The sequence below is a fragment of the Amphiura filiformis genome, chromosome 1 (assembly GCF_039555335.1).
Source record: "Amphiura filiformis chromosome 1, Afil_fr2py, whole genome shotgun sequence".
Lineage (NCBI taxonomy): Eukaryota > Metazoa > Echinodermata > Ophiuroidea > Amphilepidida > Amphiuridae > Amphiura > Amphiura filiformis.
The window spans coordinates 71,948,571-71,971,144 of NC_092628.1; the positions used below are offsets into that span (position 1 = coordinate 71,948,571).

The 22,574-nt window shown below is 36.8% G+C and overlaps 2 protein-coding genes across 3 annotated transcripts in view; both read left to right on the forward strand.

The window, feature by feature from the left end:
- LOC140152723 (uncharacterized) overlaps positions 1 to 22,574 on the forward strand; it is a 77,010-nt gene extending 54,436 nt beyond the window's left edge. For both annotated transcript variants that reach the window (XM_072175195.1, XM_072175204.1), the window contains 6 exons: positions 16,107 to 16,237; positions 16,979 to 17,085; positions 17,834 to 17,936; positions 19,244 to 19,386; positions 20,828 to 21,005; positions 21,949 to 22,574. In XM_072175195.1, coding sequence (XP_072031296.1) covers positions 16,107 to 16,237; positions 16,979 to 17,085; positions 17,834 to 17,936; positions 19,244 to 19,386; positions 20,828 to 21,005; positions 21,949 to 22,074 — 788 coding nt within the window. In that variant the 3' untranslated portion in view covers positions 22,075 to 22,574. The remainder of the gene's footprint in view (positions 1 to 16,106; positions 16,238 to 16,978; positions 17,086 to 17,833; positions 17,937 to 19,243; positions 19,387 to 20,827; positions 21,006 to 21,948) is intronic.
- LOC140168466 (uncharacterized) lies at positions 2,685 to 8,715 on the forward strand. Its single transcript, XM_072191867.1, has 11 exons — positions 2,685 to 2,810; positions 3,019 to 3,257; positions 4,175 to 4,393; positions 4,835 to 4,892; positions 5,068 to 5,255; positions 5,696 to 5,772; positions 5,931 to 6,136; positions 6,454 to 6,819; positions 7,139 to 7,285; positions 7,679 to 7,877; positions 8,297 to 8,715. Exons 1-11 carry the CDS (start codon positions 2,685 to 2,687, stop codon positions 8,614 to 8,616), a joined length of 2,145 nt encoding a protein of 714 aa, XP_072047968.1. The 3' UTR covers positions 8,617 to 8,715.

Consider the following 22,574-nt stretch of genomic DNA (forward strand, 5'->3'; position numbering starts at 1 on the left):
TAAGTGCATTGAGGCGTCAATGGTAATCTAGGGTGAGATGAGAGTGATTGCTGACAACACATGACCACACAGCATTACAATGGTCTTTAATTGAACTTAGGATATCCAGATAAGTGCATTGAGGCGTCAATGGTAATCTAGGGTGAGATGAGAGTGATTGCTGACAACACATGACCACACAGCATTACAATGGTCTTTAATTGAACTTGAGATATCCATATAAGTGCATTGAGGCGTCAATAGCAATCTAGGGTGAGATGAGAGTGATCCCTGACAACACATAACCACACAGCATTACAATGGTCTTTAATTGAACTTAGGATATCCAGATAAGTGCATTGAGGCGTCAATGGTAATCTAGGGTGAGATGAGAGTGATTGCTGACAACACATGACCACACAGCATTACAATGGTCTTTAATTGAACTTAGGATATCCAGATAAGTGCATTGAGGCTCAATGGTAATCTAGGGTGAAATGAGAGTGATTGCTGACAACACATGACCACACAGCATTACAATGGTCTTTAATTGAACTTGAGATATCCATATGAGTGCATTGAGGAGTCATTGGTAATCTAGGGTGAGATGAGAGTGATTGCTGACAACACATGACCACACAGCATTACAATGGTCTTTAATTGAACTTAGGATATCCATATGAGTGCATTGAGGAGTCATTGGTAATCTAGGGTGAGATGAGAGTGATTGCTGACAACACATGACCACACAGCATTACAATGGTCTTTAATTGAACTTGAGATATCCATATGAGTGCATTGAGGAGTCAATGGTAATCTAGGGTGAGATGAGAGTGATTGCTGACAACACATGACCACACAGCATTACAATGGTCTTTAATTGAACTTAGGATATCCATATGAGTGCATTGAGGAGTCATTGGTAATCTAGGGTGAGATGAGAGTGATTGCTGACAACACATGACCACACAGCATTACAATGGTCTTTAATTGAACTTGAGATATCCATATGAGTGCATTGAGGCGTCAATGGTAATCTAGGCACGGCCGATTCAGTCCCATTGAATTGCGATAATGAAGTTTAAATGTGCGTGTGTGCGTATTTTATTTCCTCCACTGACATATTGGTGGCGGTGTTACCGCGATATTAAACAAAACCGCAGCACTGCACGTAATCCACCCGTACTGCGGTACTGACACTAACATATTTTTATTTTTAGAAAATAAATGCATATATCAATAAACATCAAAGAAATCTAAATATATACCGAATAAGAGATGAAATAATGTTTTAAGTAAAGTTGAAAATGGTTTGATTAAAAAAATAAACGAATTCAAAGGTCGACCCTAATTATACTGTGTGTGTCTCTTTTTTGCGTATTTATCGGGTCTCAAAAGTATGCCTCGAATAAATCGTACTTTTTGCAAGCCAAAAGGTCCTTCTCACAAGCCGATGATATTTTGATGTAGAAAAGACACTAATTCAACTTTTAATACCAAATTGAAGTATAGGCCACCTCAAAATGTCATTTTATTTGCCCCCTTTTGATGTATAAGTTTCGATGTTTTACGCGCAATATCCGTGAAACAGCATAGCATTTCCTATACAAATTGCACAGCAGACATCACGGCACGAACCGCGCGTGCGTATCGGCAGCTGTGCACCCTGCCACCCAGTGTGTCTTGGTTGCTACTTATGTTGAACCGATAGCCTTATTTTTATTAAATTTTAAAATATAAACCCCAGTATTTTTTTTGAGGATTTTTATATTTTTGGTTCACCATGTTATCTTTTGATTTTCACATCGATGCCGTCTCAAAGTTGTGCGGATATGTGGCTGCCGGCTACTCAAAGCTAAGGAAGCTTACAAAAGGGAGTGTGTGCCTGTCCCAGTTGACAGCTACCGTAAACAGATTGATGCGATATGGGGTGTCAACGTGTGGAAAGATACATCAAATAGCCCTCACATATCTGCCATAGGTGTGCCAGGTCCCTGAGACATCAAGACTCAGGCAGCAGAGTCTTAAACAGACAGAAAGCACTCCCCCATATAAACTGGGAATCATTATCCCACAGCAGAACAGGTACATGCACTGTGTGTAGGAACTTCATAAAACAACAAAAGGGGGGGAATGCAAATTGGCCATGTCAAGAGAGAACAGATAATAATCCAACGTCAAGTTCGCCTCTGTTATTGCCATACTCATTGGAAGAGGACAATATTTTTACTAAGCATATTTCATTACAACAAGAACTTACAATCCAACCTTCAATGGATATTATTGGCCGAAGCAGTGAAGAGGCTTCAATATTCACCTGTGTATTTTGTTTATGTATTGTGTCTCAACCAGTCGAATCGCCATGTCATCATAATTTTTGTTCGTCATGTCTAAGTCAATATTTTCAGTATCACAAATTAATCAATGTCCCTTGTCCTATATGTTCTCAACAAATTCCATTTAATTACGTCAAATCAAGTCCAAACTATATATTGGTACCACTGCCTCATCTGACTGTTACATGTTCGTTATGTGGAGCTACATCCGAACTAATAAATTTACAAGATCATCATTGTGCTCCAAAGCCACGTACCATTGTTTGTCCATGTCAACAATGCCGCCAAGCAACGCCATCACAAAGTAGACCTCTACAAAGAAATATAACATCACCTACACTTCAAAAAGCAACCTCAATTCTATCCAAAATGGCAGCACACCATGAAGCAGGCAAGCCACTACCCATCGAAGTTGAACGCATGGCAGACAAATGGCTCCACAAAAAGATCCAAGCATCGAAAAGTAACACTGCCATGATAAGAACTGGTGGGAGGGTACGTCAACTCACATTTAGATTTTTTTAAACTAAAAATGTAGAAAATTATAATATTTTATACAATAAGTAAATTTCGCAAAGAACTAAGTACGGTACGGTACCAAAAATTAATATACTGTAGCACCACAGACTAAACGTAAAACATAAAATTGCTATTTCTTTAAATATTTTTTTTAAATAATTTTTTTTTTCTATGCACCTTTCAGCCAGCAAAAATACAAAAGATAACCGACTCCAGGAAACCATCGACAGAAGTGACGAAAGCATACCAAAAGCAACGAACCAAGCAGATTGATGAATTCCGCCAAACAATTTCTCTAAAACAGGGACAAATCCATATACTGCATGATACCAAAACCCTTGAACCTAGGCTTGATGTTGACTCCACACTAGCCCTTCAACGGCAAATGCATTCAACATGGGAGGGCATGGATGTTTTAAGAAGGTATTTGTAACATATGATTTGAATAGTACATGTAATGATGATGTACATGTAAATGTCCTGAAAAAAAATATAATGTAACACAATGACTACAATAAGTAGAGCAATTGTTAAATGAAAATATTTAAACCATTTAATAAGAAAAGTAATAAAAATTGTTATGATATTTTATCACTAGAAATAATTACCTGGCACCTTGCTATTAAATTTGAATCTAGAGTATGCAAAAAAAATAAAAAAAAAAAAAAAAACCAAAAAAATAATGAAGAAAACATTTCCAACTGTATTTATGTAGTCCCTATCCCAAACCAAAACCTTGTTCACTTTCTGCAATCAGCTGATCTTTATTATGATCTTGTCAAAACAAATCATCTGGGCACATGTGAATGCATGTGTTATGTGTACATGAGTGCTTGTCAAAACAAATACATCCTGCAGTTAGCTTAGTGCGCTTTGTAGCTCCTCCCCATGCTTGAAGTTCAGCTTGTTACCATGGTGAGAACAGAGACACACCAACCATGCACTAGTGCTAATCAAAACAAATGCATGTACTCTCATTGTATAGCTCCTCCCATAAGTCCTGCTTGCACGCCAAGTGACACGTGGGCCATAATTCAAGTATAATTTGTTGCACAGATTACTTCAATAGCTTTTGCTGGCCAGTATTGGTTTTAGTCAATGAAACTGAGCAAAAGAAAGTGACCATTTTAGATTCTGGGATTTCTGGAAATTAAAAAAACCACATTATACCGTACCAATATATCCTAAAATTTTGATTTCGCAGTAATTAAAAGCAAGATGGTCTATAGAGCCTACTATACAATTGTAATTAAAATGCTATTTTTTTCAGCATCATGATCATAATAATTATTGTAACAATATGTAATTACTCGCTCATGAATATTTCAATGTTTATATAGGTACATGGAATCAATCGACGTTCATCTGGCATCAGAACGCCAGATGAGAAGGAGGAGAGATGAGTTGTTAAATGATCCGATTGAAGGGAGAATGATTCCACTAGTTTTTCCGTGTGACAGTGCTGATGGTTCAGATGGCTATATAACCAAACCAACCCCCTTTGTCTATTTAAAGAACCTGCCTGAACTTGTGGTTGAGTTTTTAGAGCGTCACCTTAAGTAAGTTTGATCCCTGCAGTTGACCAAAAAAAAATTTTGAATTTAAAATAAATCTTACATGCAACCCATAGTCAAAAATAAATAAACCATTTCATATACATATATTACTTATTCAATCTCCCCCTTACCATCCCCATTTTCTAGGTTTTTATTATTTGTTTTTATTAATTTAATTTTTTTTTTTTTCCTTTGCTGACCTTTTTGAGTTTCAAATGTCTTCATGAACTAAAATACTCATATCCCCAAATTCTCAATTAATAATTGCTACAAGGAAAAAAAAACTGTTATAACAAACAACATACAAAAACACTTGGTGGCCACCCATTGCCATGTAAGCAGCACAAGCTGTGAAATGTCTTGTTTGCTGTAACACACACTAGATTATTTATTTTTAAGACATATTTTTAATTTATTTTTCATTCTTTGTTTTGTCTGTTTCAGACTTGGAAATCTCACCACTCATGGAGGAATGATCCCAGATAATGAGATATGGATAAAGGTGTGTGTATGTTTTGTATTAAAATAGCTTTAAAATATTGTGTTTTGGGTAATTGGTGAGATGTGACACTGAACCCCTGTTCTACTTGAATGTGAAAACTTTGAATTTCTTTGTTTTTGTTTACATTTTTAAATGAATTCTATCAACTAGATAAACTCAATATTTTCCATTATAGCTTGGAGGAGACAAAGGCGGTTCTTCTATGAAAATGTTCCTGCAGGTAGTCAACATACCAAAGCCCAATTCAGCGGAAAATACGATTGTCTTTGCTGCATTCAACGGAGGCGACTCCATGACCAACATGGACATTACAATGGAGCAATTCTTGCCACAAATAGATCAATTGAAGAATATGATCTGGAGGTATGGTTAATATTTTTTTTTTTTTTAAAGTTTATCAAATTACAAGCATTAAAATGAAATTGACATTAGGCGATTAAAAAAAACAAAAAAACTGTTTTATGGGCAGGCAGACTTTTGAAGGCCGGTCATGATTATTTTATATTTTTTTAATATCACAAAAAGCTTGAAAAAAAAATTAATAAAGATAATATTTGCAAAAATAAAAAATATGTTTACGTCAAAAATCAATAGATCTTGGACAAAAAAAACCCTAATAACCAGCTGATTTTACATGATTTCAGCAAATTGAAAAAGAAATCCCAAGACACAAAAGCTGGGCTGGTCTGGATCCTAAAACAGGTTTTTTGGGTTTTTTTCTCAACTTATCTTATATTAAATAGCTATTTGCCAGAAACAGCTTTAAAATGAATTTCCTGTGTCTTATTTTCTTTTTCTTACAGAGGCTACAAATTCAAGTTGTCTTTTTTCGGTGACTGTGAGCTCATATGCAGAGTCTATGGCATTCTCTCTTGTAATGGTGTGTATTTTATAAAAAATTGTAATGAAAATAACACAAATGGTATATAGTTCTCTATTTCAATTAATAATAGATTAAAATTATACTTTTTTTCCCCTTCATAATCATTGCAGTCACGTAAGACATTTTGTTTGTTCATCTGTTTTTAAATTTTATAGCTGTATGTGCATGCCCGTATTGTGAGGAATCCAAGACTGGTTGGCAGACGCCATTGCAAGACCGGGAGCCAGCACCACTGCGCACCCTGGAGAGTATTAACCAGAATTATCTGCAATACCAAGCGGATGGGTGTAGGAAGGAAAGGTCCAAAATAGTGAGCAAGAGTGTTGTGAGACCTCCTATGTTCCCAATTGAGCCCCAAGATGTGAGTCTGTGTAAAATATCATGAATAGGCCTATATTGTTCCACAAAGCATTAACCAGAGAGGTGTGTCCAAAATGGTCAAAAATACCTTATTCTACAAAATCAGGGTGTCCACTTCCTTTTCACTCCATTATTAAAATCAGAATTTTAGAGTGTCCAAATTGAAAACAGGGCATCCAAATGACACCTGGACACCTTTCTGGCTATAAATGCCTTGTTGTTCTCTACAACTACGTAATACTATGGTACTTTGTAAATTCCCTTCCAGTCGCTGTAGAAAAAAAATATGGTTTTCTTCTTCCTTTTCTTTGTTGACAGATCAATGTGCCGTCCTTACACATTGGGCTTGGTGTATTTAAGAAAATGTATGACATGCTGGAAGTTGACGCTAACAACATCGACTCCAAGATTTATAAGCATCGTGTTGGGGATATAGATGATGATGATGATGATGATGATGATGATGTGATAGCGACTAAACAACACAGCAATTTTGACCAAGCCATCATGAGAAGAATCAGTGAAAAGGATCGTGTCAAAGAGACCATAGAAAAGAAGAAAGAACAAGTGGAGGACATGTTTGACGATATCCCCTTAGCTTCCATCAAGAAGAAAAGACAGAAGAAAGATGTTGCAAACATGTTGGGAGCCATTGGGACAGTAAGGCAAGAGATTAATGAACTGGTACGTTTGCTTTTTTGATGGTATTCTATAGGCCTAAAAAATGTTTGATTGGCGTAACAAGAAAAATTACTTGTAAAGCTGCAAATTGCATTTGATAAAGGCTTTTTAAATTTTTTTACTTTTTTTAATTAAATACAATTTTTTTTCTTTGCCAATTTTTTTTTAAAAGGCCTAAATTTAGGGTCAGTTGGGTTGTAAACACCAATCAAACAATTTTTTAGGCCGCTTTGTTATTTTCTGCTTTGCTATATTTTTTAATTACATTTTCTCTTTCAGAAATTTACAAAATGTTACATATTTTTGCCCGTTACAATTACAGGAAGAACAACTGGAGAACAATGAATTTCGGTTTAGAAGTGGGCCTATTGTAGCTGCACTTGACAGGACCCTGGATAAACATGGGATTTCTAGACAGGCATACCATGGCAAAGCTTTCAATGGTAACCACGTCAAGAAAGGTTGCAAGGTAACAGATTTTTTGTTGCACAAATTTTTTTTTTCAGATTTGGTAATACTAATGATTATTTTTTTTTGTCCAACCCACAAAAAGGATATATTTTTTTTAATTTTTTTTTTAACATAAATGTCATCAGAATAAACCAAAACAACACATAAAAACATGCATGCCTACTTACCACTGCTTGCTTGTTGGGGATATATCACCAGCCATAGAGCCATAATTTCCTGGGTATTTGTACATGTATGGCCTATACTTTACCCGGATACTTCAGCACATGACACAGATTTCTGCTACATATTTCCAAGGGTATAATTCCAATATGGTATGATTCATATCTACATCTGCCACAAGATGATAATTGAACATTGCACTTGTACATCTTTTATTCCTTAAATCCAGAATGACGTTTTCATGGATCTGGTGGAAACTCCTTCAGAAATGCTACAGCAACTAGGCACTGACAACATGCCACTAGCTGTTACCAAAGATGCACAAAACATCAAAACAAGATACAGTGAACTATTTTCTAAGTATGCTGAAGTTCACAACAGGATAAACCATGGAAGACATATGACAGAAGAGGAGATTGATGAGGCTGGTGTGTAAATAAACTGATTTTTATTATATTTCAATGATTACCATCAGCTGATGGGTGTGTGGGTGGGGGTGTGTGTTGGGGTTGTATGTGCAATAAGCATGCATGATATAGTGTTATATGTGATGCCTTGAAATAACACAACTTAAAACAGGTTGTCCTGTATAAATAGTATAAATAGTCAAATAACTGTTTTACATGTAGTTTACTATGTTCTTCAATATTCTTGGCAAATCACATTGTGTTATTTTTGGTTTTATGGTTTGTTTGTTTGTCTGTATGTTTGTTTGTTTGTTATGCTTGTTTTCAGCCTATATCCGTGTGGGTCTTTATTGATTTCCTTTTTTACTTTAATTCTTTTGAAGTCTGAAGGTGAAGTTGAAATAAGTAATGTACATTGTATGATATGAATTGTCTTGCAGAAGTGGCTGTTCGTGAGTTCATGGAATCTTATCGAAGAATTCTGCCAAACTGTCAAATCTCCCTGAAGCTGCATTTTCTAGAAGATCATGCGATTCCACAAATGAGACGCTTGAAGGCCGGTCTTGGAAAAATGAATGAGCAGGGTGGCGAAAATGTTCACTCAAAGCAGAACAAATCTGAACAGTCCAGCGCAAACCTCAAAAAGCAGCCTCTCCGCCATCTGATGACTGTGATGACAAACTCGCTGACAGCAGCTCTCCCTGATATCCAATCTAAAATGAGATACAGAAAGAAGAGAAAAATTAATGTTGAAGAATGAGTGTGAAAGACTGTGTAATAGGATTGCAAATTGTATCAATGATGTGACCATGTCACAAGTCAAGTCACAAGGTGGAGTGACTAGAGTATTGTATAGGGAAGCACCGTTAGATTCTCGGGGGGGGTGGGAGTTTGGGTCTAGCACTTGGGCATTTTGTTTACCACCGCCGAAGATTTTTTTTTCACCGCCTTTGGGCAACTACATTTTTTTTCAACCTTTTAAATGTATACCTTTATACAGAGTTGGGTGGAGTAAAACTCCCCCCCCCCCCCTAAATCGAATGGTGCACCCCTAAGCCAAGTCATTTACAAATTATCTCAAGATTGCTGATGAAGTCCATGACTTTCCATGATGATAAAATCTAGAGTCAACCTTTAAATTTAATACCGTAAAACCCCGTCTACAAGCATATAGAGTGCTTCTGATGAAAACTACATTAATCCAGGCGCCATTATGGAATATGAGCAAATAAATTACGGATCCAAGCATATACAAACAAGTATTATTTTAAGACCAATCTATTGTATTGGTATATTTACGCTGGCTTCAAATTAATTTAGCTTAAATAATAAAAAACACTATGTATGCTTATAGACGGGATTTTACGGTATATAACTTAAAACAGTATTATGTGTTACACTACATGAAAAGCATTTGGTATGGCACATGGAGTTAGTCTGAATATGAGATGGAGTTAGTCTGAATATGAGGTGCACTGGTGCACACATAAGCCCTTTCGCAGACTTGGAATTTGCAAAATTCACCTGTCGATACAACTAAGTGTGGTGCAAAATAGTAAATGATAGGGCCTACCTATCATACCACATTTGTAAGTGACTTTATGTGTTAATTGTCTGGGAGGGCATTTCAAATTGCTCACAACTTTCAAAATGCAGCACTTGCACTCCAAGGTAAATAATTAATTTGAAGGCAGGGTGCACACATGGTCTGATGTTTGTTTGTTTTTTTTTTTTTTTGGGGGGGAGGTGACCGTGCTGACCTGTCTAAATAAACTATAAAACACCTGTCGACCACCATGATGTGCCACCCTCCCCCTCCAAAAAAATGGAGAAAATGATTTTGAACCAGTCAACCCAAATAAATTTGGTTAAAGACCACCCTATTATCTAGCCCATAATGCTCATTATTGGTTTCACACATCGCTATTCCAAAATTAACTGAACATTTTTAGCCGATTCATCGTTAGTCTCAATATGAAACCTTGTACGGGTTCAATAAGGTGCTTGTCCAAATATGAATTTACTGCATAGTGATTAGTGAAATCGTTTGACTTAAATATCTTCAGAGGCGGCACCAGGATTTTTTTTGAGGGGCATTAGGGGGGCAAAGTGAATTTCAGGGGGGCAAAATCAATGAATTTTGCGCAAAATTATTACCACGAAAAGTGGACATCTTCATAATTTTAGGTTTTTTCTGGGGCAACGGGGGAGAGTTCTGACGGGGGGCATTTTCCCCATCCCTCCAGTCAGCGCCGCCACTGAATATCTTTCAGATTAAGATTATTTTTATGATAGCGAAATGAAATTAAAAATTTGAATAAACACTCCAAAGTGTCACTTTAAAAGATTTACCTTGTCAAACTAACCTTGCTACAGTTTGTCCACATAGAATTACAAACCAAATCTGTGGCATCGTGGGTCGATGCTTTGCGTCACACATGAACGCGACCCAACAGTGTGGTGCGCTCGGCAAGTACAAATTGCGCACCAGTTGGCCCGCCAAAGAAGCATTGCACTGAAATAAATATTCTCATACCTCCAGTTTCCGAGGTCTATTTATTTTGTACTTCTATGTGGACAGACTGTATGTATTAAAACAAGGATAACAATTAAATAGGCCTGTTTTAGGGCCTAACCTAAGCATTTTGGTTCAATTTTCACTGATGTACATTTTTTTATTGTTTTGCTTGGTTGCATTTCCCCAGGCTGACTTGTTGGTATTTTTTTAAATATGGATGTACATGTACATATGATGCGATCAAGCAAAATCAGTTGGAACTTGATTCAATTTTCAGTTTTGTACAGGATAGTAAAAAACATTTACAAAGCTGCATTTTCTAGAAAATTGCATTGAAATTGACCAACCAGTTCAAACGATATTTTTTTATGAGCAATTAAAGAGTTTCAAAAACAAAGAGGAAACAAAATGAATATTTCCTTTGTTTGGCTATATCTCAAAATCTATATTTCCAAGTTCCGACTGATTTTTCTTGATCGCATCACATATATGAAATTCAAAATATTTATTTTAAAAATATTTATTGTTATTGAATTGAATAATATATTAAATAAAAATTATAAATTTATTGCAATACACAGAGTAGCTGTCTTAGAATTCTTTTTCCAATGTGATTAAAAATGTTGTATACAATTTGTAATCATATTTTTTATTTTAGTAAAATTCCCTTTGAACCTTATTTTGAAAATAGAAGTTGGCAAAAATGTATTGCACTATAAAACAATGCTGTACATGTATGCACAATGCACATACAGTGAACATGTCATGTGTACACCAACCAAAGCAAACAATTCAGGTGGCCAATGTAGCAAAACTTTCAGCATATCAACGTAGACAGATTTGGAATGGCCAAAATAAAGTTATGTACAGCTTTCTTGTTTTTTCACTGAACCTTGATTTTTTTTTTATCAGTGTAAAATACACTTTCTGAAAATAGGAAAGACCTCTTTTTTTATCTTGCTCAATTGACAACAATCCCCTATAGATATAATCTGTTACTAACAATTTCAAAAACCCAATAAACACACGATATAATTCACCTAAACGTGCTTGTAAAAATCAAGTGTCGAGGATGGCGAATGAACGTGATTATTGGGTTATTGCAAACAACACGCTATTTTTGTGTGGCCGACATCGCGACATCCAGACGGTACATGCATGGGGAAAATACCTTCGGTTCATGAACCGCTTTCAGTCATGAAACATTGCATTAGCATGGAAAATTAAGACAGTATTTAAAACAATATTTTCTTACCTTTTTTCCCGATTAATTTCCACAGTATTTTCCTGTAGTAAAGCTCCCAGAATCCTAAAAGGTCAATTTCAGTTCTGCGGCATGATCAAATTCACTGGCTATGCGTGTGTGTGACTTGCGCTGGCTGATACTGATATGACCCCGGCCATCTCCACGGTTGTTGTTGTGCATGTGTGGCGTTTTGAAGCGATAAGAAGCTCCACTTTCTTGTCTCTTTTCGGCCATAAATTCGAGTGGCCTACAAATGAATTTTGCTTGAGCTTAACAATTCAAGTGTCTTGAACGTTTTTCTGGTACTGGATGTCCTGGTAACTTTTATAAATAAAGATATTGGTGTTGAAAGACGACACGTCGGTAACTGAGTCCATGTGCATGGAACGGGTCACGGCGGATCGAAATTAAAAGTTCATTGAATCGCACTTTTCAAAAGCTTATTTTCACACGTTTCGAAGTTCCAAAATTCGTCCAAACTTCGCGTAGGGGTCATACATTGTCTTATACACTGTAGAATATCCTTCTTTTCAATAATTGGTCGCTAGTTTTACTGTAAACGAGCGTAAAGAGCAGACGTTTTTGGAGCAGGTCAAAATCAGCATCTGCATGGTTCACCGCGTGGGTCAATGCACTCGCCGAACTCACGGTACAGCGTGCGGACACAGTATTTACCTGGCGCGTCTTCGCCGTAGGGGGGCGCTATCCATATTAATTAATGGATCTGCCGTGTAGGGTGAGATGAGAGTGATTGCTGACAACACATGACCACACAGCATTACAATGGTCTTTAATTGAACTTAGGATATCCATATGAGTGCATTGAGGAGTCATTGGTAATCTAGGGTGAGATGAGAGTGATTGCTGACAACACATGACCACACAGCATTACAATGGTCTTTAATTGAACTTAGGATATCCATATGAGTGCATTGAGGAGTCATTGGTAATCTAGGGTGAGATGAGAGTGATTGCTGACAACACATGACCACACAGCATTACAATGGTCTTTAATTGAACTTAGGATATCCATATGAGTGCATTGAGGAGTCAATGGTAATCTAGGGTGAGATGAGAGTGATTGCTGACAACACATGACCACACAGCATTACAATGGTCTTTAATTGAACTTAGGATATCCATATGAGTGCATTGAGGAGTCATTGGCAATCTAGGGTGAGATGAGAGTGATTGCTGACAACACATGACCACACAGCATTACAATGGTCTTTAATTGAACTTGAGATATCCATATGAGTGCATTGAGGAGTCATTGGCAATCTAGGGTGAGATGAGAGTGATCCCTGACAACACATGACCACACAGCATTACAATGGTCTTTAATTGAACTTGAGATATCCATATGAGTGCATTGAGGAGTCATTGGCAATCTAGGGTGAGATGAGAGTGATTGCTGACAACACATGACCACACAGCATTACAATGGTCTTTAATTGAACTTGAGATATCCATATGAGTGCATTGAGGAGTCAATAGCAATCTAGGGTGAGATGAGAGTGATTGCTGACAACACATGACCACACAGCATTACAATGGTCTTTAATTGAACTTGAGATATCCATATGAGTGCATTGAGGAGTCAATAGCAATCTAGGGTGAGATGCAGTGTTCGATTTTCATCTATTTTTTTGTGTAGCAAAAATTGCTACTCACTTTCAGATTTGAGTAGCAATTCCAAAATTTTGAGTAGCAGTTTGTTTTCACCATATTTTATCGATTTTTTTGTATTTCTTGTCTTCTCACAAATTACTCAATCCCGGTACTCAATGCTTAAAAAAATAGACAAAAATCAAGCACTGCATGGATACCATCTTTAGGCCCCTATTGGAAAAGAGAAAGACCTCACCTTCTGGGAAAATCCACCTTATTCTAGTTAATCATTGCCCTTCCCATCCATGGATCTGATGTTTTGAAATTGCAACAATAATTTACACATACCACACCCATGCATGGAAAACTGTTACATTTGTTAAGCTTAATATTACTGGGTAATTTTGTCATTTGGAAGGAAATTTACTAGATGATGTGAAACTTTACCATATAATGCGCCGGTTAACATAGTAGAGAGGCAACGTCCCAGGCAACGTTATATGCAATTGCAATTGCAGACCGAATGTGGTTCAAAATTCGGCACCTAAACTTCCTAAGCTGATTATCATGTGCCCTTTCTAAACGCAAATTTTCCTAAAAAGTCCTACATTTTTGAGTAGAGGAAACTCACTTATTTACTAGCTGAAGCATTAAAATAATGTGAGGAATCTATGAAATCCTAAAAATCTTGTGTAGTTTTGGAAGATTGTCACCAAGGACACACGATATTTCCGTCTCACCACTGAACTATACACCCATATAAACATTGCTACTTCTATGATGTCATAAATGAATATGCATGTTTTTTGTTATCTGGTAATACATGGAAGCATGGAGCTATTAAATAGATGGAGAAGAAATAGATTACGTAACGCATTGAAACCTTGTGCCGATTTGAAATCTGACAAGCTATTCATCGAAAGGTACCTTTTGTTTTGGGACAAAGGGCTTCCGCCATTAAATCGGTAAGCTGACCCGACAGTGTATTAACGCTTTACCTAGCAGGCTACTGTCAATAAGTGATCAAACGAAAGCGCGTGAAAGCGGCGTCTGGAACGAAAAAGTACCTTTTGTTATAATAACACACAAGGATGTGATTGAGTAGCCGTAAGCACAAAAAGCACACATTAGCCGCTGAGTACAGTTCGTGATCACCCCACTGACTTCAGGTGCTTCATTTAAATAAATTGAATGCGCTTGCTGAATGATTACACATCAAGCATTCAAGGCTGCCATTTATGTCTATAGTACTGTATAATGGTAATAGCTATACGTATACATGTTACAAATAATAAGTATACCGGTATAGGCCTATATAAAAGTTGTTTCACAAATTGACATTTTATTTTATTTTAAGAAGGAGAATGTCATAAACAGTGGCGTACTGAAGGGGGGGGCAGCTCTTCTGTGAGAGGTCTTGGGAAGGGATGAGGGAGGAAGAGGTGAAAGAGGGATATGAAGAACGAGAGGGGGTTTGGAGGAAGAGAGAAAGAGGAAGAAATGAAGAGAAATAAATAAATAGAAGTAAATAAATAGAAAGGTAAGGTAAGAAAAATGATAGGAATGAGAGGGGACAAAATGTAAGAGGGGATGGAGAAGGGAAGGGAGATAAGAAGAGGGAGTGATACTTCAAGGAAAGAATCAGTACAGAGAAAAGAAAAAGGAATGACAAAATGTAGGCATTATAATAATTATTATAGAAACTAAACACAGCCCCCACATAGGCCTAACGCTAACAGCACTATAGGCAGCCATTCGATGATGTCAATGCCTTTATGCGTTACGTATTTAAAACGCCCAGTCAGATGTATTTTACACCTGCCAAGCACAAGTCACCCAATTTTGAAAATTGGACGTTGAATGTACACTCTCATGAATATTGATTGGCAACATTTTCCAATATGTCAGCGCTCAAATCGGACACAATAGAACAATAGACCATTCAGTGCGTTGCATGGAAGTATGTAACACAACCATGACACAACATGTCATTTGCATAAAATTTGCATATAAGGGAGGATACTGTATTTCGTTTAATGGCGTAAACATCACGATTTGGGGACTTTTGGGTCATATTTTTGTGGATGATTTTCTTGGAAATGGAATTTATGGAGACATTTTTGACTTCGACAAATGGTAACTTGCAAATGATGGTATATCAGCGTGGTTCACGGTCGCAAGTAGGCATTTTCCCCGATTTTTTTGGATCGCATTTTTTTGCTACTGGTCTGTGTAGTTGAGTAGCAGTTTGTAGAAAATGACTCGCATTTTGCGATGCGAATCCAGGTAAATCGAACACTGGTGAGATGAGAGTGATTGCTGACAACACATGACCACACAGCATTACAATGGTCTTTAATTGAACTTGAGATATCCATATGAGTGCATTGAGGAGTCAATAGCAATCTAGGGTGAGATGAGAGTGATTGCTGACAACACATGACCACACAGCATTACAATGGTCTTTAATTGAACTTGAGATATCCATATGAGTGCATTGAGGAGTCAATAGCAATCTAGGGTGAGATGAGAGTGATTGCTGACAACACATGACCACACAGCATTACAATGGTCTTTAATCAAAATAGTCAATTCTTGATCATCGTAGCTATCAAGCACACTTTAATAACACATTCTCAACCTACCATTGACCTAGCCTAGTAGCAGCTGTATTCAAAGACTGTGATTGGTCAGTTCTCAAACACTCTGTCACATTTAGTCCAAGTCTACAGCTTATAGTCATTACATTGCACACGCTATGCAAATATCTGTGCGTACCGAGTAGGCTCATATGATCGATAGTATAATGGCATTCTTAAACTGCTCATTGTATGGTGCTCTAAAATAGCCGTTTTTGTATATATTTCAATTTCAGGTGATCTTCATGGCAACTTTCGCGACTTAGTGTGTTTTGAGAAGGCTCTATGGAGGATGGGTCCATTACTCACACCATGTTCATTTTTGTTTCTAGGTGATTATGTAGACAGAGGAGAATATGGTGTAGAGGTAAGTAAAAACTTTCAAGGAAATGTGTGAAGAGGTGGCTATGGTTTTATAGTAAATGCTGTAAACCTTTGACGAGATCATACTTTTGTGATGCTGAAAAGGTGGAAAAACCCAAGTATGACATGTAAATCAGGGACACGACAACAGCAGATTGCATCAGCAGCTAATAAGAGACAAGTGTGTTTAATAAAGTGTATATGCAATGTACGCTGTAAAGTAAGATCTCGACAAAGGTTTTCAACAATTTACTGTCAATGCATTCATTATGTTAATAAATCTATTTAGTACCTTTTAATCATTCCTATAATTATGTCAGTTCTAGTAATCCAAATTTATAAAAAAGGAAAAACATGAAATGATGCGAGGCAATACATCAAAGTTAATTTAATCAGCAGCAACTAGGAGTTGATTATGAGGCTTTAGTTACTATACCTTTTAATAAAAATGTGTACCCACTGTTCATGTAATACTTATGCGGTATGTTCAAATATGTAGCTGAGAAACTGATTTCGGTTAATAACCAAAGCATGATTATACTACACATTAATTCATAATGTACAGGCTTGCACCTGTTACATGTAATAAGAGAAAAATGTTAATGTATGTGTTTGTAATGTGATAAAAAAAAACAGAAAGAAAGAAATTAAATGAAATATTATAAATGAAAGACGCAAAAATGTACAGTGATTTAATTGAAATTAATAGGTACTCAACAATCTAATGAATCATGTCTTTTTTCAGGTTGTAGCCTATTTATTGTCACAGAAGTTGTTAGCTCCAGAGAAATTCTTCCTGATTCGTGGTAATCATGAGTTACGCTCCGTCCAGAAGATGTTCCACTTTGAAGCGTGAGTGTCTTATATTTCATGTTTATTTTTGCTGTTCTTTTATTCTAGGAATTTGCATAGCTGTTGCAAAAACATTTTTATTTACAAGGTGTGAAGTTCAGTTGGAAATATAACCTCTAGTATTCAGCTTTAAGTTTGCTCATTTATGCAATAAAAATCACACTATATTTATATGTTAATTTTTCGGTGTGCAGCTCTATTTAGAGTACTCTTCAGAAGGTTCCCAAACCATGATGTAAAGTATAGCAAAATGTGTGCTAGACAATGAAATTATGATCCATTTCACTCATCTTTTAATATGAAGCTCAGTAAGTCTGAAAATCAATTGTAACTTACGACACATCATAAAATCCATTTCACTAACATGACTTATGATCGGTACCCTTCATAAGTAATGGGGATTTACTACAGGGACCTTTGTAAAGTTAAGCCTAGTAAAAGGGTATTCATACCTTGAGAATGGTTACTTGAGATACGAAGGGTTACAGGTTAAGTGAAATGGACCCTTTGTTTTTGTCTAGCATGCAATCTTGTTAATTTACATTAATAACCATATGAATAGTACCCTGCATAGTGCAACACATGGAAAACTCAACCTGAATAGTATTACAGAGGTATGCCGTGACATGACTAATATTGTCAGAAAGTAGTGCCATTGTGTGGTTAGGCCATATATAATTTGGTGTAATATTTCTTATATGATGTTGAAATGTTAGTGTAACGATGATGTTGTATCTTTTTTTTCCAGTGAATGCTTGAAGAAGTTTGGCAAGACAATAGGTCATCAGATTTGGGAGGCTGTGAACAGTTGCTTTGATGTGATGCCATTAGCTGCAGTAGTAGATAACAAGGTAGGTAAATGTAATGTAGTGCAATGCAATGTAATGCAATACAATGCAATGTAATGTAATGTAATGCAGTGCAATACAATGTAATGTATGAGGTGTGTGTCTGTTTGTGCATGCATATTGCATAATCACCCCAAGCGAAAGAAAAAAAAGGCACTGATTTCTAGTGCACTGCGCACAGGCACAATGCCTAGATGTTGATCCACAAGCCTCAGCACACTTTACAGGTTGTCGCTGATTACTATGGCCCCACATCAGTCCATAAACAATTAAACAATAACTCAGGGACTTAGCAGCTTAGGAGTGCACACCACAGAGAACTAAAGTATGTTTTCAAAACAAGCAACTGTTGACCCATCCAACCACATGCTGTCCATGTTCGTTTTTCTAGAAATGCCATAAAAATGTATCATCCATGATTTGCACCTGAAAAGTATGTGTGTGGGTTTATAAACACCTGCAAACGATAACTAATACATAAGAAATATCTGTGTAAAGTGAACACACATTTATGTTTACTGGACAGTGCTACTATAGATTGGAAACAGCATAGACGTGCATTATAAACTGCTATGGCAGTTGGCAGTACAGGGTCAGTCAGCACTTGAATAGTGAAAACTTCAAGAGTCCATGGTATGGTATATGAAATTTTAAATGTTTGTGTCCGCAGTTGGATAGTGAAACTGCAAGTGGTGTATCACAGTCCACAGTTGTTGGTGTTTGTACATGGGGTGTGGGTGTGCCGTCAAACACAGACGTGTTTATGAAAATTGACATTTCAACCATGATCGTTACATCAACCAGGGACCTTCCCTGTTAGGTCAAGATGTGCAATTGACTGCAAACATCCTAAAATGCATTTGATAGTGAGTTCTCTATTGTTGATATTAAAATCAGTCCCCACTTGATAGGTTAAAATCCAACAAAATTGTGTATAATTTGTAAAACAGGATCAACATCCCTGATTGGGTGCAGAAAATCAGAAAAAATGTGACTCTGTTTTCCCGGCCCTGTACAGTGTACCGGTATGCCTATAAACGCATGTAGGGGTGTGTGTGCATATGTCTTAATGTGTTGTAAACAATAATAGTAATAATAAATAAGCCCTTGATATAGCAACCTATACCTGAGAGCCCTTTACAGATACAAGACATAAAATCCATGTTATATATAAACTACATGCTGCTGTGTATAATCCCTTTGAATGAACACATTAGCAATCTTTAACTTGAATAGTAAAATGTAGTTATAGATCAAGAAGTTGCAATTATTGTGACCAAGCAAATCTGTATGTGTTTGTTATGTTTCAGATATTCTGTACACATGGAGGTATACCAAACCCCAAAACAGGATGTACAACTCTAAGAGATATCAATAAAATTCCAGTACCATTGACAGATCCAGAGACTCAGAGTCCACTAGCCTGGCAGCTAATGTGGAGTGATCCTGTCAAGTGAGTAAGCTTCGTACGATATTATCAATAAGTTAACATATAAGTGCCAACATCAGTCGTCATTGAAGACCAGTGGATGCTGATCACAGGCCACCAACCTCCACAATTTAAGTTGTGAGAACTTTGTTTAAATTTGTACTTTCTCGATAAGTTAACTTTAGTTTTATCATAATACTATTTGCAGAGTGTCTGTCCGCGTGTGCGTGGAGCTATCGCGTGCTCGCAGAGCGCCATTGCGGCATATTAACGGGCGTGTGCGCGTAGTACCGACAGTGAAGTGCGCGCATTGGAAAGCATTACAGTGTGCATGTGACGTAACAGGTGCATCTCATTGGACCAATAGGCCTGTTTTCAACACATATTTAAATACGGAACGTGTGCATAGACCTACTGCAGCAGAACATGACTATTTCCGGGGTCCTCCAGAATGGTTAACACAAAAATAATCATTATGGTAAGGCCTATAACCCGTTATATTAGTCCTTATTGCGTTCGCATTTCTCCCGATTGATTTCATTACTTTAGTAACGGCCTTTTCAGGGTCCTCCAATGTAGGGGCTTGGGGCTTGGAATTGGCGAACGATGAGTTTCCATATTTATATGGGTACCGAAGTAAGCGTCACAGTTACAAAATAGAGTTGTGCATGTCATGTTGTGTCTTGATCACTGAGAGACGTAGGCCTATGTCATAGTAGTTTAAAAGGTCAGGGCAGGTATATGGGTAACGGGTAGTTTGGTAATTAGGCCTATTACGAGAACCACCTAACCCGAGAACCGCGAAATCTAGTCTAATATAACTGAGAGAGGTCTGATTATGAAAAAAGGCACAAAAATGTACTCATTTCCAGTTGAAAACTAGTGTATTAGTCTGCGCCCAAGTGGCTGGTTGCTGGAAGCACTTGCTTGGGGCGTGAGAGGTCCTGAGAACAAAACTCATCAGGTCCTTATATCTTGTGGTTAATTGATGAGACTCATGATCACAAGGTTAAGGGTTCAAGGCACATCACAGCCAATGTGTTTTGTTCTTGGGCAAGGCACTTAATCCTGTTTACTTAACCCAGGTGACATATAATTATGAACTAAATTGTGAATTGGTACCAGCTTAAAGCTGGGAAACTTAACATTCGTTGTGTGGGAGGGTTAATGGACATCAATATATCATCAACATATTACCTTGTTTTGCCGTGACACACACAACATTTTGGGGTCCACCCTATAACTAAATTGGTGCGTCTATAAAGGTCAGCGATGACCTGGTGCAAGCATACTATGGTGCAGCACTGTGATGGCAAAAACTATCACATGGAGAGGCTGATAATGAAAATGATAAATGGCAATCAACTAATGAACTGACTGGAATTGGTGTATGAGAGATATAAAAAAGTATAATTGATCAAGTTCCAAGTTAATAAACAAACATCCACCTTGTTTTATACTTCAGATCAGACTTATTGACGATAGAACAAGAAGAAGAATTAATAGACAATGGTGGCTATATCTTCAACACGAGGAGAGGCACAGCTCACATGTTCAGCTGTGATGCATTGGAAAGGTTTCTCAAAGACCACAATTTGTCGCATGTTGTACGAGCACATGAAGTTCAACAAGCTGGCTTTCAGGTGAGATGAAAATATTGATGATCATAGCTGTGTGAAAATATTGGCTTGGTTGGTCCACTTGCTGTTGTGCTTTCATGAAGTTCTAGTGAGAACTTGATGTCATTCGCCAGATTCTAACCATGTGTATTGCGGAGGTACTTCATGAAATGTTCAGAGTTCATTGACTTATAATTATGGCAAATATGTGACCAAAATCAGTGCACATGCACAACACAGATGTATATTGAGCATTAGATAGCTCGAGATGTGCATTAAGCGCTCCACAGACTCCGAGTATTAGACGTACAATATTGTGTGTAACATATCTCGTTATTTAATCTATTGCCATTCTATTTCCAGTAATGTTTGTTCTAACGAATGTTTGATGACCTAAAAATCGATAATATGTTACATATAATATCTAGTAGAAATATATTATCGATTTTACGTCATCAAACATTCATTAGAACTTAAACATTACTGGAAATAGAATGGCAATAGATTAAACAACGTAGATATGTTACATACAATATTTTATGTACAATAAAAAGTCTGAATACTGCTTTATGATTGAGCCACACACATGTCAAGCATTCAACACATAGTATGAAATATAATGAAAATGCCAGCAATGTTTTTTATATGACATTACTTGTATCATATCTGTAAACAGTAGATTAAGGTACACCTGCCCTACATGCTTAATGTGGGTGTAATGCAGAGCTTCAAGAGACATGGATCATAAAAACAAGAATGAATATCATATCAGAAACTTATAAATTTACACAGGTGGAAAACATAACACAGACATGCTTACAAGCCAGGAATTAGTACACATTACAGAGAATGGGTTCTTGAGTAACTTGGAATAATTGCTGTTATTAGTGCCATTTGAAGTACACATTAAATTATCAACAATGATCTCATTATTTTCTTTTCTCTACTTTTCCCATTATCTTTACAGGTACAACAGAAAGGTCAGTTACTGACAGTGTTCTCATCATCTCATTACTGCGGTGGTTCAAATGAAGCAGCATGCATTCTGGCTGATAGGCATAAACTACGTACGATACGATTAGACACGACATGACACGTCAGTATGGTTATCACAAGGGCAATGTGCAGTAGTAACTCTTAAGGGCTGAAGAACACACAAGAATACAGTTTTTAGATTTAATATATTGGCTTCATATGTACATAGGGTCATTAGCATTCTAATGATCTTTTTAGCGTTTCCTTATTATTAGGCAAAATCAAAGAAAACTTTTGTGTTAGCCTCATCAGTCAGACCATCTCAATATCAAAATATATTTGGAAAGAATAATTTTTCCCTTAAAATGAGCACTGGTTGACAATGTTGCTATAAAAAAATCCTGATTTTGGGTAGTTTTAATGATATATTATTACCGTACTGACTCGAGTATAGTCCCACCCCATTTTTAGGTCAACATTTTTCAAAATTGGGGGTGGGACTATACTCGAATTTCAAATTTCAAACATTTTACATGGCTTGATCAGCAAATGAGGTGCTGAAATTTCATGATGTGATCCAATTAGCCAATCAGGAACCACCTCCAAATTAAGGCAGTG

Coding starts and splice junctions, on each gene's coding strand:
- LOC140168466 (XM_072191867.1), top strand. CDS start 2,685: ATGGCAGCACACCATGAAGCAGGCAAGCCACTACCCATCGAAGTTGAA. Junction 5,773..5,930: donor TGGCATTCTCTCTTGTAATG/GTGTGTATTTTA, acceptor TAAATTTTATAG/CTGTATGTGCATGCCCGTAT. Junction 7,286..7,678: donor ACGTCAAGAAAGGTTGCAAG/GTAACAGATTTT, acceptor CCTTAAATCCAG/AATGACGTTTTCATGGATCT.